At 40.2% G+C, this 12,983-nt stretch overlaps 1 protein-coding gene across 1 annotated transcript in view; it reads left to right on the forward strand.

The window, feature by feature from the left end:
- Positions 1 to 782: 782 nt before the first annotated feature.
- The window catches only part of LOC106536968 (synaptotagmin-9), a gene marked incomplete at its 5' end in the record, with an annotated part of 21,067 nt that continues 8,866 nt past the window's right edge, over positions 783 to 12,983 (forward strand). The window contains 3 exon segments of the mRNA XM_014034331.1: positions 783 to 958; positions 2,415 to 2,632; positions 2,721 to 3,261. Coding sequence (XP_013889785.1) covers positions 783 to 958; positions 2,415 to 2,632; positions 2,721 to 3,261 — 935 coding nt within the window.

The following is a 12,983-nucleotide window of genomic DNA, read 5'->3' on the forward strand; positions in this document are numbered from 1 at the left end:
GGGGGGTCGTATTATACATGAGATCGTATTATACATGAGATCGTATTATACATGAGATTGTATTATACATGAATAAATATTGTAGTTGAATCTCTTCTAAAAAAACTTTATTCTCGTCTCTGACTGGAGTGAGTTCCAGCAGCACACACTCTTCCTGTTTACACTCCTGGAGGTGTGACCTTTTACATCAGATGTTAACGTAACCAACTTTTGATTGTGCAGGCAGAAGAACACATGATGAGACACGCACCAACTCTCATTCTGTTTTAAACCTTAGGGCTGCAATGATCAAAATGTGCAAAATTAAAATACTGGATCTGACATTTAGTCAGTCAGTTACGAAATTTCCTTCACCAGGATAAAAACTGCGACAAAAGAAAAAGTTTAATGATGCCGAAAAGTGTCTGATGTTTGTCTCATTACTGCTTTTCTTTGCAACGCTTCACTAAGACTGTAATGAAAAAGATAAATGTTTATATTGAAATAGAAAGCAATACGAGCAAAATTTATTCTGACAAATTGCCCGTAAATGTGCATTTATAACTAAACAAACCGGTCGTAGTCGTTCTCTGCTGTTGAAGGTAGTTCTGTGTTTTGATCAAGCTGTTGATAAGTTTGCCTTCAGGGAGAAAATGTTTAACTTTTTTAAAATTCTCACTCACAATTCAGAATAAACACAGTCTGTCATCCCTGGAGCTCCGCTGTAGTTTGGTCTGTGCCAGCAGTTGTTCCCTGGCAGAGCGGCGGCGCCTCTTCACTGAGCACCTGTCCTCTCTCTGTAGATGTGTCGGTGAGTCTGTTGTCCCTGCTGGTCACCACCTGTGGTCTGGCGCTCTTCAGCGTCTCCCTCTTCGTGTCATGGAAGCTGTGCTGGGTGCCGCTGAGCGGCCGCTTCCTCCCGGATGTCCTGAAGGGGGCGCACTTCCTGGTAGGAGACCAACAACCTGTCCTCACCGAGGTAAAGAAGTCAAACTTAACTGAGTCTTAACTTCAATCATTGTTTTGATAAAACTAAAGTCTTTCTGTGGAATTGTTTTTTTATTTTATTCTTTGTTACTGGAGTCTGATCCAGATTCTTGGAACAAACTCAGACAGTATTTTGTACAATTTGTACCATTCTTACAAAGTTCTGTACGGACCTTTTGTTCCAAAGCAAGCCTGGCAAGATTTCACAGCAAAATAAAATCATCGTTTTCAGTAAAAATAATTTCAGGATTTAAATCACAATTAAAATGATTTGAATCCTTATTTAGCCTTTCATGCAGAACTCTACTACACGGCTATTCTACTGGAGGGCCGTGGGCCACATCAGGCCAACTGGTGACCAAAATCTGGCCCACCAATTGGTTCATGAAGTTCATTGGTTCTTTAGCCCAAACCATTGATTTTCTACTTTAATTACTATAAGTCCTTTAAGTTAAACATATGTGTGGTATCAGAAACGTCAGAATCTTGGCGAAAAGCTGGTAAAAACCATTTGAATGAAAACCCAAGACACTTAAAACTACAAGCAGTAGAATATAAAATTAAGATAAGTAAAAATAAAATATGTTTTAAAATGTGGCGAGGTAAATATGTCAAAAATAATATTTGTGTCAATTGTTTTTGATTTTGTTTTAATATCACTTCTTTTATCGCATGAGGTTCTATATGTTGTATTCATGATTAAATGCAGCAAAATAAACTATATCAAAGTAACAGGTCTCTGTAATACTTGGTATATTTACATAATGACTTTGCTGGATGTTCGGCCCCTCAGCTGTTGGCCTGCACTAACCGTGGCCCCAGAGAAATTTAGTTGAATAGTCCTGCTCTACTAGATCTCTCTACAAAGCTAATACAGGTAAATCAGTCTATAGAGCACAGTGATGACAGTGAAGAGGAAAAACTCTCTTTTAACTGGAAAAAAAACCCTCCAGCAGAACCAGAAGCAGGCTCAGGACAGGCTGGGTTAGGGGGACCTGAAAGAGACACAGACAAACACAGAAGGACTGGTCCAGGTGTATTTTCCTCTGGAAGAGAGATAAAGAAAACAACACGTTCTCACTCCCAACCAGAGAGTTTTTATTTTTGAAGAGTTCCCCTTTGATGTCACTTCCTGTTTCACTTTGTCCGAGAAAAATTCAAAAGAAAATATGCCAATTATGGGACATAAATGGTAAAAACATGTGTATTATAGCAAGTATCTTAAATATGGATGTTTTCTTTGACTTTTTGCATGTCACAGGCCCTTTAACATACATTTGGCACATTGCCGCACGTAAGCTGTGCAAAAAGTCAGAAACACTGTCAAGACTTGTATGAGTTATGAATAAGGTGAGGCACCGGAAAGACCACTGTAACATTTCTATCCAACTGTTACCAGCAGCATGAATATCTTTGTATGTGTGGTGAGTTTTTTCTTTTTTTTTAAGGTGGATGGGGAGGAAAGGGAGTACAGTGAGGATGGCTGTGCAAAGGAGCCCCCGGGCCCCCTGTCGGCTGTGGCTGTTCCAGAATCAGCCCTAAAGATAAGCCACACATCGCCCGACATCCCACTGGAGACGCAGACTAAGTTGGAGAAAAACCAGGTCCACACTCTAGCCAGGGACCGGGTTCAGAGGCAGATTACTGAGCCGACATCATCTGTACGGTTGGTATTACCTGAAACGTTGATCCAGTCTTTGATGCATCAGTTTACCTGCTTATCAGCTGAAGTCAAAGTTCAAACCATCTTTCAGGCACAACTCCATTCGCCGTCAGATGAATCTGTCCAATCCTGACTTCAACCCCGCTCAGTTCCAGCGCCAGGACTCCCTGTCAGGTTTGGGCCGGATCAAGCCCGAGCTGTACAAGCAGCGGTCCGTGGACGCAGAAGACGGCCGTCGGACCAACAGCTGCGGCCGCCTTTACTTCATCCTGAAATTTGACTTCGATCTGGAGCAGCTGATCGTGAAGATCCACAAGGCCCAGGACCTGCCCGCCAAGGACTTCTCAGGGACCTCCGACCCTTACGTCAAGATCTACCTGCTGCCCGACCGCAAGAACAAGCACCAGACCAAGGTGCACCGCAAAACTCTCAACCCGGTGTTTGACGAGGTGTTTCTTTTCCCCGTGGCGTACTCGGAGCTGTCGAACCGTAAACTGCACTTCAGCGTCTACGACTTTGACAGGTTCTCTCGCCATGATTTGATAGGCCAAGTGGTGGTGGACAACTTCCTGGATTTGGCAGACTTTCCGCGGGAGACGAAGCTGTGCCGGGACATACAGTATGTGACTTCGGTGAGAACTTTCCCTCTACATTCTCGTTTCTTTTCTTCTGCATGCTTTCCTCTTTATAGCTTCTAACAGTGAGAAAAAAGGCCCGAATCACAACAGCTCTGCTAAGCCTCCGGTGTTGTATAAGCCTAAACACTAACCTTTTTTTTAGCCTGAACAAAACCTGCCTAAACAATTAAAAGAAGCATAAACTGTCCTTGTCTTTGACAAAAGCGGAGTGGTAAAATATACCGACTGCCTGCTTTCTCATTTTCAGTCCAACTGATGTGCAGTTTGAAGAGGCGAAGACACAGAAATATACTCAGATGCAGTTAATGTTTAATGAAAGCAGTGGAAAACACTTGGGGGGTGGTGACCCAGATCCACAGTGACATAAGACTGGATGTGACAGAGATACAGCAAAGCCGTTTATGTTACATTATTCACTTAGATAAATCTATAGAAGAGGAAGTCAGGAGATCCCTCCTGGTTTGGCTTCCTTGTTTTTCAGAAAATTGCAGCTTTAAATGGCTTAGTTTGGGACATAAAATCTGTCTTTTATTGTTTATCAGCTGTTCTAAATTAAAACACTGTAACGTTCTGAACATAATCTGATAAAATAACCAAGTTACAGTTAATCTGTACATTTTTACAAACTGTTACTGCAGGTCTGCAACTAATTAGGTTTTATATTGTTTTACTTGCTTTACTGCAACAAACTAGCACTTTTCACTTGTTGAAAAAAAACCCTGATATTCAACTTTGTAAAGGTAGTAAAACAAAAAGTGAAAAATTTTTATTAGCAACAATTCTGAAGAAGGTTAAGATGTAAAGTGAATAAAACAGAAGAATAATTTAAATTTTCTATAAACCTAAAACATATTTTATACAAGATATTTTACCAATTATCTGTTTGAAGGTTATTTCTTTCATATTAAAATCACATCCACCTTTTACTTCCAAGTATATTATTTTATTTGTGTTCATTTTTCTGACTTAGAAATATTAATTTGTTTATTTCTTTTGAAAAGAAAACCCTTGAATTAGCATGTTTTTTTTTAAAAGAACACATTCTCAGGTCAGATAAACTGACGAGCCGAGGGCAACGTTGGAGCTTTGATTGCAACATTGTGCCTGTAAACAATAAACACAAAGAAATGAGGCCAAACGTGCTAAACTGCTAGTTTAATCAACATTTTTTATGTTTTTTTGCTTTAGCACAGGAATCAAAGCAGCTAAAACTGCTGTTATGAGAGGAAATGAACTGACTGCAGGCAACATGTGGCCAATATTTCCCCTGATGACAGCAACTTATTCACAGTGGCTGCGTTTTTCCAGTCAGGCTCTTTTGTCTTCCTGATTTTTCTGTTTCAAACATGAAAAAAAAAACTAAACAAACAACAACAAAAAAAAAACACTTATTTTCTGCATGGATAGTTTGGTTTAAAAAATTGCTCAGAAAATTGAAAAGCAAAGAAGTCTTAGATAAAAGACCCTTTCATGATGAGTTTGGTCCAATTTCACAGTTTTACCTGTAACTAGGTGTTACATTTTAAATTAAAGAAGTAAAAGTATATTTTTTTAGCTTTAAAATGCAATGAAATAAAAGTAAAAGTAGCTATTTAAAAAAATAATTGGTAAAATTACAAATCTCAAAAAAACCTAGCAAAGTAATGTACTTTAGTTACTACAAACCTCTGGTACTGTACGGTTTGATACAGATACATGTGTTGTTGCACCTCTAGCWTCTACATCTGTTTTTTGGAGGCAAAAAGAGCCAAGATGGCAGCAACAGCTGACACATAAACGGCTAAAATTCAGTCATTTTCTTTCTGGATACTGAGCTAAATCTAGTTGTGGTAGTAGCTGAGAGTCACACCCAACACATGCTAAAAGGTTAGCYTAGCATTAGCTCTGGGTTTAAAACATGTGGCGGGTGACGTGCAAGGCTTTCTGTCGCCCTCCCTCCACAGATTCAGCTCCGGACTTCAGGTGGACCAAACCAAAAATTAGCACTTTAGCTGTCGGATTATTTATTTGTTCAGACCCTGAGCTGCCCAAGGCCAGGTTTTTCAGCAGGCCTCTGCCTGATCTGATTTTTTTTTTTTATATATATATTTAAAGTTTGTCTGTCACGAGGTTCGGCTCTCTTCAGAGAAGCTGCTGGAGGCTGAGCTGCAGCCAGAAAAACTGATTATTCTTCTGAGCTTTTCAGAAAAACACGTTTGATCTGCTAACACCTTATGTTGTGTTTTTACGTGAACCTGCTGGTGTTCTTCATTCACATATAATCATATAAACATATCAGAAGCTTAATTTGATTTAATTACGCCTTTAAATCAAAGTCTCTCTGACACTCTGCCCTCTCATCAGAACTCTCACAGGATGCTCTAATTTCATCTTCTGCCTCCTGATTTCATTAGCCGGCTCCTCTGCAGGCAGGAGGCCTCTCCGCCATGTTGGTGAGATTTATTACAGCGGGTGTGAACGGACGTCTCTGACACACTGACTTCTCTGTTTCCAGCTGACCCCAGTCTCAGTTTAATCTGCTGAAGTGCCGCAGGTCGGGTTCTGCCTCGCCCCGCTGCAGGTGAGCACGCGTTTTACCGACGGTGCTCGTTTTTTTTTATTTTAGCGAGAGGCTTGGAGCGTCACGATCTCCGTGCGTGTCGTTTGCTGTCGAACATCTTCGTCACATTGGCTCTGATTGCTTTAGATCCCCCACGCTGAACAGATCTGTGTGTTTGAAGGAGTCCTGCAGCCGTCAGAGCCTCACTTTTATCTTTGAGCTGATTTAAAGTGTGTGATCCTGACGGGGGAGATGGGAATAAAACAGGAAGTCAACTTTCACAGCTTTGAAAACCAAAAATCATCATTTTGTTTAGTTTTTTTCAAACTGTTAGCTTCTCTTAATGTATACAGGTGCTGGTCATAAAATTAGAATATCATGAAAAAGTAGATTTATTTCAGTAATTCCATTTAAAAAGTGAAACTTGTATATTATATTCATACATTACATACAAACTCATATATTTNTTATTAAGGTTTTTATGATGATGTTTTGTTTTACCTGGAAGCAAAAATGTCTAAAATATGTACAAATATATTATTTAAAGAAATACATTTCATTTAAAATGAATTATATCATTATAAATTATATGGACATAATTTCTAGGAGCAGCCGAGGTGTTGAGGGGATCCGTTTTGGTGACCTCAGGATCACAGCTCTGCTTTTTGCAGGTGATGTGGTCCTATTGGCTTCATCAGATCCTGATCTCCAGTTTTCACTGGAGCGGTTCACAGTCGAGTGTGAAGCGGCCAGGATGAGGATCAGTGCCTCCAAATCTTAGACCATGGTCTTGAGCTGGAAAAGGCTGTAGGGTGCCGTCTCCGGGTCGGGGAGGAGGTCCTGCACCAAGTGGAGGAGTTTAAGTATCTCAGGGTCTTGTTCAGGAATGAGGGAAGAATGGAGCGGGAGATCGACAGGAGGATTGGTGCTGCGTCTGTAGTGATGCGGGCGTTGTACCGGTCTGTTGTGATGAATTTACCGGTCGGTCTACAGGAAGGGACTCAGAGTAGAGCCGCTGCTCCTCCACGTGGAGAGGAGCCAGTTGAGGTAGTTCATCTGGTTAGGATGCCTCCTGGACGCCTCCCTGGTGAGGTGTTCTGGACACGTCCCACTGGGAGGAGACCCAGAGGAAGACCAGGACACACTGGAGGGGCTATGTTTCTCAACACCTTGGGATTCCCCCAGAGGAGCTGGTCCAAATGTCTGGAGAGAGGGAAGTCTGGGTCTCTGCTTAGGCTGCTGCCCCCGAGACCTGACCCCGGATAAGAGGAAGAAAATGGACGGATCATCTAATCATCTAAAGTCTCCACTTGATCGTGTTTCTTGACTCACAGCTTCAACAACAAAAAAACCAACATAATCCTTTAAATTAGATTTAAATCTACAAAACATTTCAGTTCTATAGTTTCAGAAGGAGAAAACCAACAATTATTTAATGTTTAAAACGTTTAAATTCAGATGGACAGATATTAGTTAAGCTCCAGAACAAAGTGACATTTCCAACTGAATTAACGAACACCAGATTTAAATACAACACGGGCTGCGGCTTTACACAATATGTTACCAGGCAACACGGCGATTGTTGAGGAGAGCTGGGTTTTTGAAGGGGAGCTGTACTTTTTCTGATCCTTCCTTTCAGCTGAGACACAAAACGCTCGCTGTCCAAAGTCAGAGACAGCGAGAGTTGGCTGTTCAGGTAACCACGGCAACAGCACAACCATAAACAACGAGGAAACAAACAAACKAACAAACCCACCTGGGGAAAATTATATGGCGATTTGTTGCTGCTTTGACCACAGCGTGCCGTCTGAGAGACGCAGAAACACGAGAGAGGAGCTCAGAAAACTGATGTTTCTGATTCATTTGTTGCTTTTCAAGCTGCGAATCTGAACGTTCGTTCAAAGAGATGCTCTTTGAGACGCCTCGGTGGGGTTTCTGAAAGGGACGAGGCGGCGAGGGGGACGGAAAGAAGCCCACACCGAAGTGCCTCTATGTCGTAAAGCAAGGCAGCAGCAGAGCTGAAAGAGACGATGTCTGAAAAGTTACAATGAATCAAATTCTATTACAGAAGGACGATCGATGACAAACAGCAACTACACTTTATTTAGACTGACTTAACCATCAATAAATGAGTAACTCTGAAAACATCATTAATTAAGGATGATTCACACTAAAGCTATAAATTAAAACATTTATTAGCTACTAGGGGTGCAACGATACAGCAAATTCACAGTTCGGTTCGGTTCGATACTTTAGTCTCACCGTTCGATATTTTTTCGATACAAAAAAAGAGAAATGTCCATGCCCCTTTTAACTTGTAATTTATTTAAATTAATTATGAACATTTGTTTAACCTCAAAAGTACAGTTTTTAAATTAAAAGTTGCTGAAACAGCAAGTTTTTCTGTGGATCTGCGCTCAAAAATACAGCCTAGGTGGAGTAGTCGAACACAGATCCACTGATCCTTCAACACAGAGCATCTTCAGAAGACAAGCTGATAAAGTAAATTTTTAAAATCTGTATTGTTCAATACAGCACTGTTCAATACGGTTCAATACGGGTACCGTATTTTTCGGACTATAAGCCGCAACCCCCAACATAAAAAAAACAGTACACCCAAATTTGCCGTCAAAAAAGTGAATTCAGCATCAAAACATAAAAAGCAAACCTTTAGGAATTAAAGTTCGGAGGAATACGGTTCATTTAACTGACCTTATTTTGGGAGTTTTCTTTAACAGTTTCTGATCCAACAAAACATCAACGAAACGTCTCATTCATCTTCCTCCGGCGCACTGAAACCATCGAAGTCCTCCTCTTCAGTGTCGGAGTTAAACAAGCTGAGAAAAGCTGCGTCACACAGCGGTATCTGTTCAGTGTTGCTTTCTGTGTCGCTGTCCTCCCGGGGTAATGCTGGCTCTGAAGCTGTGCTGGGAAAGCCCTCCCGCTCCAGCATACGTCACTGCATGGGATTCCTTCCCCGGGGAGTGCAATGAGGGAAAAAAAAGTCTGCAGCTCTTCACTCAACGTTTATCCACAAACTGGTCTTGGATTAAGCTCAAAGTTTTCATCAGTCAGATTCCACCGTGAAAAATGTCTGTTTTATCCCCTTTTATGAGTTTTTGGCCATTGATTATTTTAAAATCACTGCTTCCTGGTACAACAGTCGGCTCTGGAAGTCATCGCTTTTTTCTTCGTTTTTTCCTTTCTTTTTTTGAAGCGAGTGGTTGAAGCAAATGGAGCATAAGAGCCCCCTGGTGGCTGAAGAAAAAAATCCATGTATAAGCCGCACCGGACTGCCGCATGGTTCAAAGTTTAGGAAAAAAGTCGTGGCTTATAGTCCGAAAAATACGGTGCATGTATTGCTGCACCCCTATTAGCTACGTTTACATGGACATAAGTAATTATCAGTTATTCTGATCTGATTCAGCTCGATATGGGAATGAGAGGTGTTTTATGACGATTGATAAAGCATAAATGTTAGGTGCAGCACTAATGCATGTTTTAATTTATAGCCTATTAAGTACGATTCATTCCTAATAAATTATGATTTTAATGTTAACTAACCATTTATTAATGATTAAGTAAGGCTAAATAAGGTGTTATTATAAACTTCTACAGGAGCTGAAAACAGGCCTCAGTTCAACAAGAGTCTATATAATCCCCAACAACAAACAGGAAATAAAACAAATCCCCAGGGATTTCCTTCATCTTTAATTCTCTGTAAATCCATCCCGTGCATCTGGCTCATAAAGGTTGGAGTTTGGCCACTTCTCTGCCAATTGTTTGTTTTATTTTTCTTCCATGAGGATTTGAAAGAACACAAACAGCACAGCTGCTCCTCATCAAGTAATTAAGTTCAAAGCAAGACAACGATCATTAGCGTGGTCAGCACTAAAGAAGCACCAACCTGTTTGTGCCTAGCCAGCTAATACATGGACCCGGTGGGAAAACACCCCCCACCTCTTAACACACAGACGCATCTTGTTTGTTCACAAATATTGTTTTCATCCCCCTGCAGGCTGGAGCAGCATCCCCAGCTAAACAGGGCCAGTATAAATGGGTTAGATCCTCTTCTGAGGCATCTGATACGAGACGTACGTCTGTTCTGTCTCATGTGTCCAAGTCAGAGGAGTCAAAACTCCAAATATAATCCCTTATTAATCATGCACATCTACCAGAGAACAATCCACAACAGCGCTGCGCTTTTTCTTGTATTTTGCTATTTTATTTAATTCCTTCTTAAGCAAAATGGGCTATTTTTTTAGCATCAGGTTCTCAGGTGAATTCTAAGTTTAAATGTTTTCCATTAAACCAGTTAAACTATAGCCGTGGCGCTATATGTGTTTGATTATTTATCATTTATAAAATAGTGAAAGTTAACCCGAACTAAATCTATTTCAGTTAAGTTTGTTTTTCTTTGCTCTGGCAGACAGTTTCCTCTTCACATGGGCGGGTCGGCTGTTTATCTATCAGTGGTTGGAGATGCAGTAACAGATGCTGTGTGTGTGTGTGTGTGTGTGTGTGCGTGTGTGTTTATCACATTACATCGATTTAGCTGAGACTTTTTATCCAAAGTAACTTACAAATGAAGAGCAGCATAAAGCACTGTGGAGTGGTTATTGTACTGAGAGACTCTGCTAACAGAAACGTCTTTTCAGAGGAGACCAAACACAAAAAAACTCCTTTCTGGTCTGTGGAGAAACAAAACCTCTTTACATGAATCCATAATTGCAATTAATAAACATACAGGTGCTGGTCATAAAATTAGAATATCATGAAAAAGTAGATTTATTTCAGTAATTCCATTTAAAAAGTGAAACTTNCATTTGAAATATATGAGTTTGTATGTAATGTATGAATATAATATACAAGTTTCACTTTTTAAATGGAATTACTGAAATAAATCTACTTTTTCATGATATTCTAATTTTATGACCAGCACCTGTACATGCTTTTAAATCCTTCTTTTTCACATGGAAATCATTRAGTTTGAGTTTATAGAAAGTGGAACTGCACCTTATTGTAACTCCGCAAGCCCCTCTTAACTCGTTTTGAGACTGTTTCTTTAAATCTAAACAAGGTGCTTTAGACTCCGCCCCCCTCCAGCTTCCAGACCGGTCCATTCTAATTTGATAGAGGGGTTTACGACTACACAGCTGTACAAAGACTTTTTTATTTTTAAATAAAAGATGTCAACAAGGGAAGACTTGTCCATCCAGCCTTACGTGTTGGAGCCAGAGTCTGACCCAGAACCAGAGTCTGACCCAGAACCAAAGGAGAATGAAATTCTTGGTAAATCCAGACCTTGTTTTGTAGTTTTGTTGAAAAAACTGTGACGTAATGGTTCAGAAAACATCTAGAAAATAGAGAAAACTGAACTATTCAACTGGTGGCCCGCAGGCTACATCTGGCCTGTGAGTGACCCAAGTTCGGCCCGCCAATTGGCTCATTCATCTCTTAAGCCCAAACCCCCGGTTTTCTACTTTAATTACTAAAAGTTATTTTAGTTGGACATAGACATGTTTGGTATCTACAGAAATGTCAGAATCGTGGCTGCAAGCTGGTAAAAACATTTCTATAAACACTCAACACAGTTAAAATTACAAGCAGTTAATATAAAACTATGAAAGGTTAAAAAATTTGGCAAGTCAGCGATATCAAAAATATTTGTGTTGAACAGGAGGCATAAAGTGTTCATTTTGTTTTTGATATTGTTTAATTACTACTACTTTTATCYGATCCTGMATGTTGTATTCATGATTAAATGCAGCAAAATAAACTATTTCAAAGGTAACAGATCTCTGTAATACTTAGTTTATTTATATAATGGCTTTAATTGCTGGATATTCTGCCCCTGACCTGCAGTAACTGTGGTCCCCGGGGTGATTTAGTTGAATAACRCTGTCCTAGAGACTCAWAGGACARAACAAAATGTATTTAACGGCTAAAACWGTGAGTTTTGCAGGACGTGTCATCTTTAAATCCACATCTGTATTTTCCTGCTTGGAGGTTTTTCTTGAACGGTTTCTGTGACCTCGCAGCCACTGTTCCAGTCTTTGGTTGAACAGTGTAAAGGTGATAACATGAGCATTAAATGACGTGCGAGGTGACTCACCGGYTAAATCTGCAGCTCTGATAAATAATGCTGACTCAGCAGGATTCTGGGATGTTGGGCATTCAGCCTTTTGTGCCACTTCTGCCTCCCACCCCTGTTTTCATCTGCATCTTTTCTTCCTTTCTGTTCAGATTCTGTGCGTCATCGRGGCTCTTTCCTCCCCGTGATGCGTTTTAACTCCTCCGTGTGCTCCTGAGCTCCGACTCCTTACGCCTTCTCCCTCCCAGCATCCCTTTCTCCTGCCTTCCTCCTCCTCGTTCTCTCCTGAAGTTTCTTTTTGCCTCTGTTCCAGTCTGAGCTGAGAGTTTGATCCACGGGGAGCAGGAGGTCAGCTCGACAGCAGCTGCACCTTCTGAGGCCGTCCGGTTCAGCAGAGGAGGAACGAACATCAGAACTTAACCAGTTAAAATGAGACTGGAAGCTGTGGTGAGGCGTTCACTGACACATCTGAAGTGTTTTATCAGGACGCAAACATTCCAGGTTTAAGCCTGGATGACAGTTTGACACAGTTAGGATCTGGGATCTGAGCTGAAATCYTTTCATCCGTTCATTCTTGATGTTGTAATAAAAAGTACTGGAGTTTCACCAGAGCTGAAGCTCATTTAATGATCAGTTTTTTTATTAATATAGTTCCCCTGATTAAGTTTCCWAGATTAAGTGATGTTGAATTGATTTAATCTAAGAAAATATTACCTGTCAGAGTGATCGAACAGGTTGATCCTATCAGCTGCCTTTTCAATAACATGCAGAAATATTGGTGAACTGATGGGAGCAGCTTTTCTTTGGGTTTTCAGTTCCTCCAGCTGAATATAAACCAGACGATAATATTTTAGATTTGTTAGACTTTATTTCATTTATACAAATAAATAAATACAAATCACARTTAAAATGAAAGAAGGCAGAAAGAAAAAAATCTTATGTCTGTCCCTTTTGTTTCAAAATTAATTTCAAGCAATAATAATCAAGAAACAAAACAAAATAAAAGCTTCAGTTCCTTCTCAAACAGCTTTTGATTCACATTATACAATTTCATATTTCTTTATTTTTATCATTCTCTAAAAC

The sequence above is a fragment of the Austrofundulus limnaeus genome, unplaced genomic scaffold (genome assembly GCF_001266775.1).
Source record: "Austrofundulus limnaeus strain Quisiro unplaced genomic scaffold, Austrofundulus_limnaeus-1.0 Scaffold2059, whole genome shotgun sequence".
Lineage (NCBI taxonomy): Eukaryota > Metazoa > Chordata > Actinopteri > Cyprinodontiformes > Rivulidae > Austrofundulus > Austrofundulus limnaeus.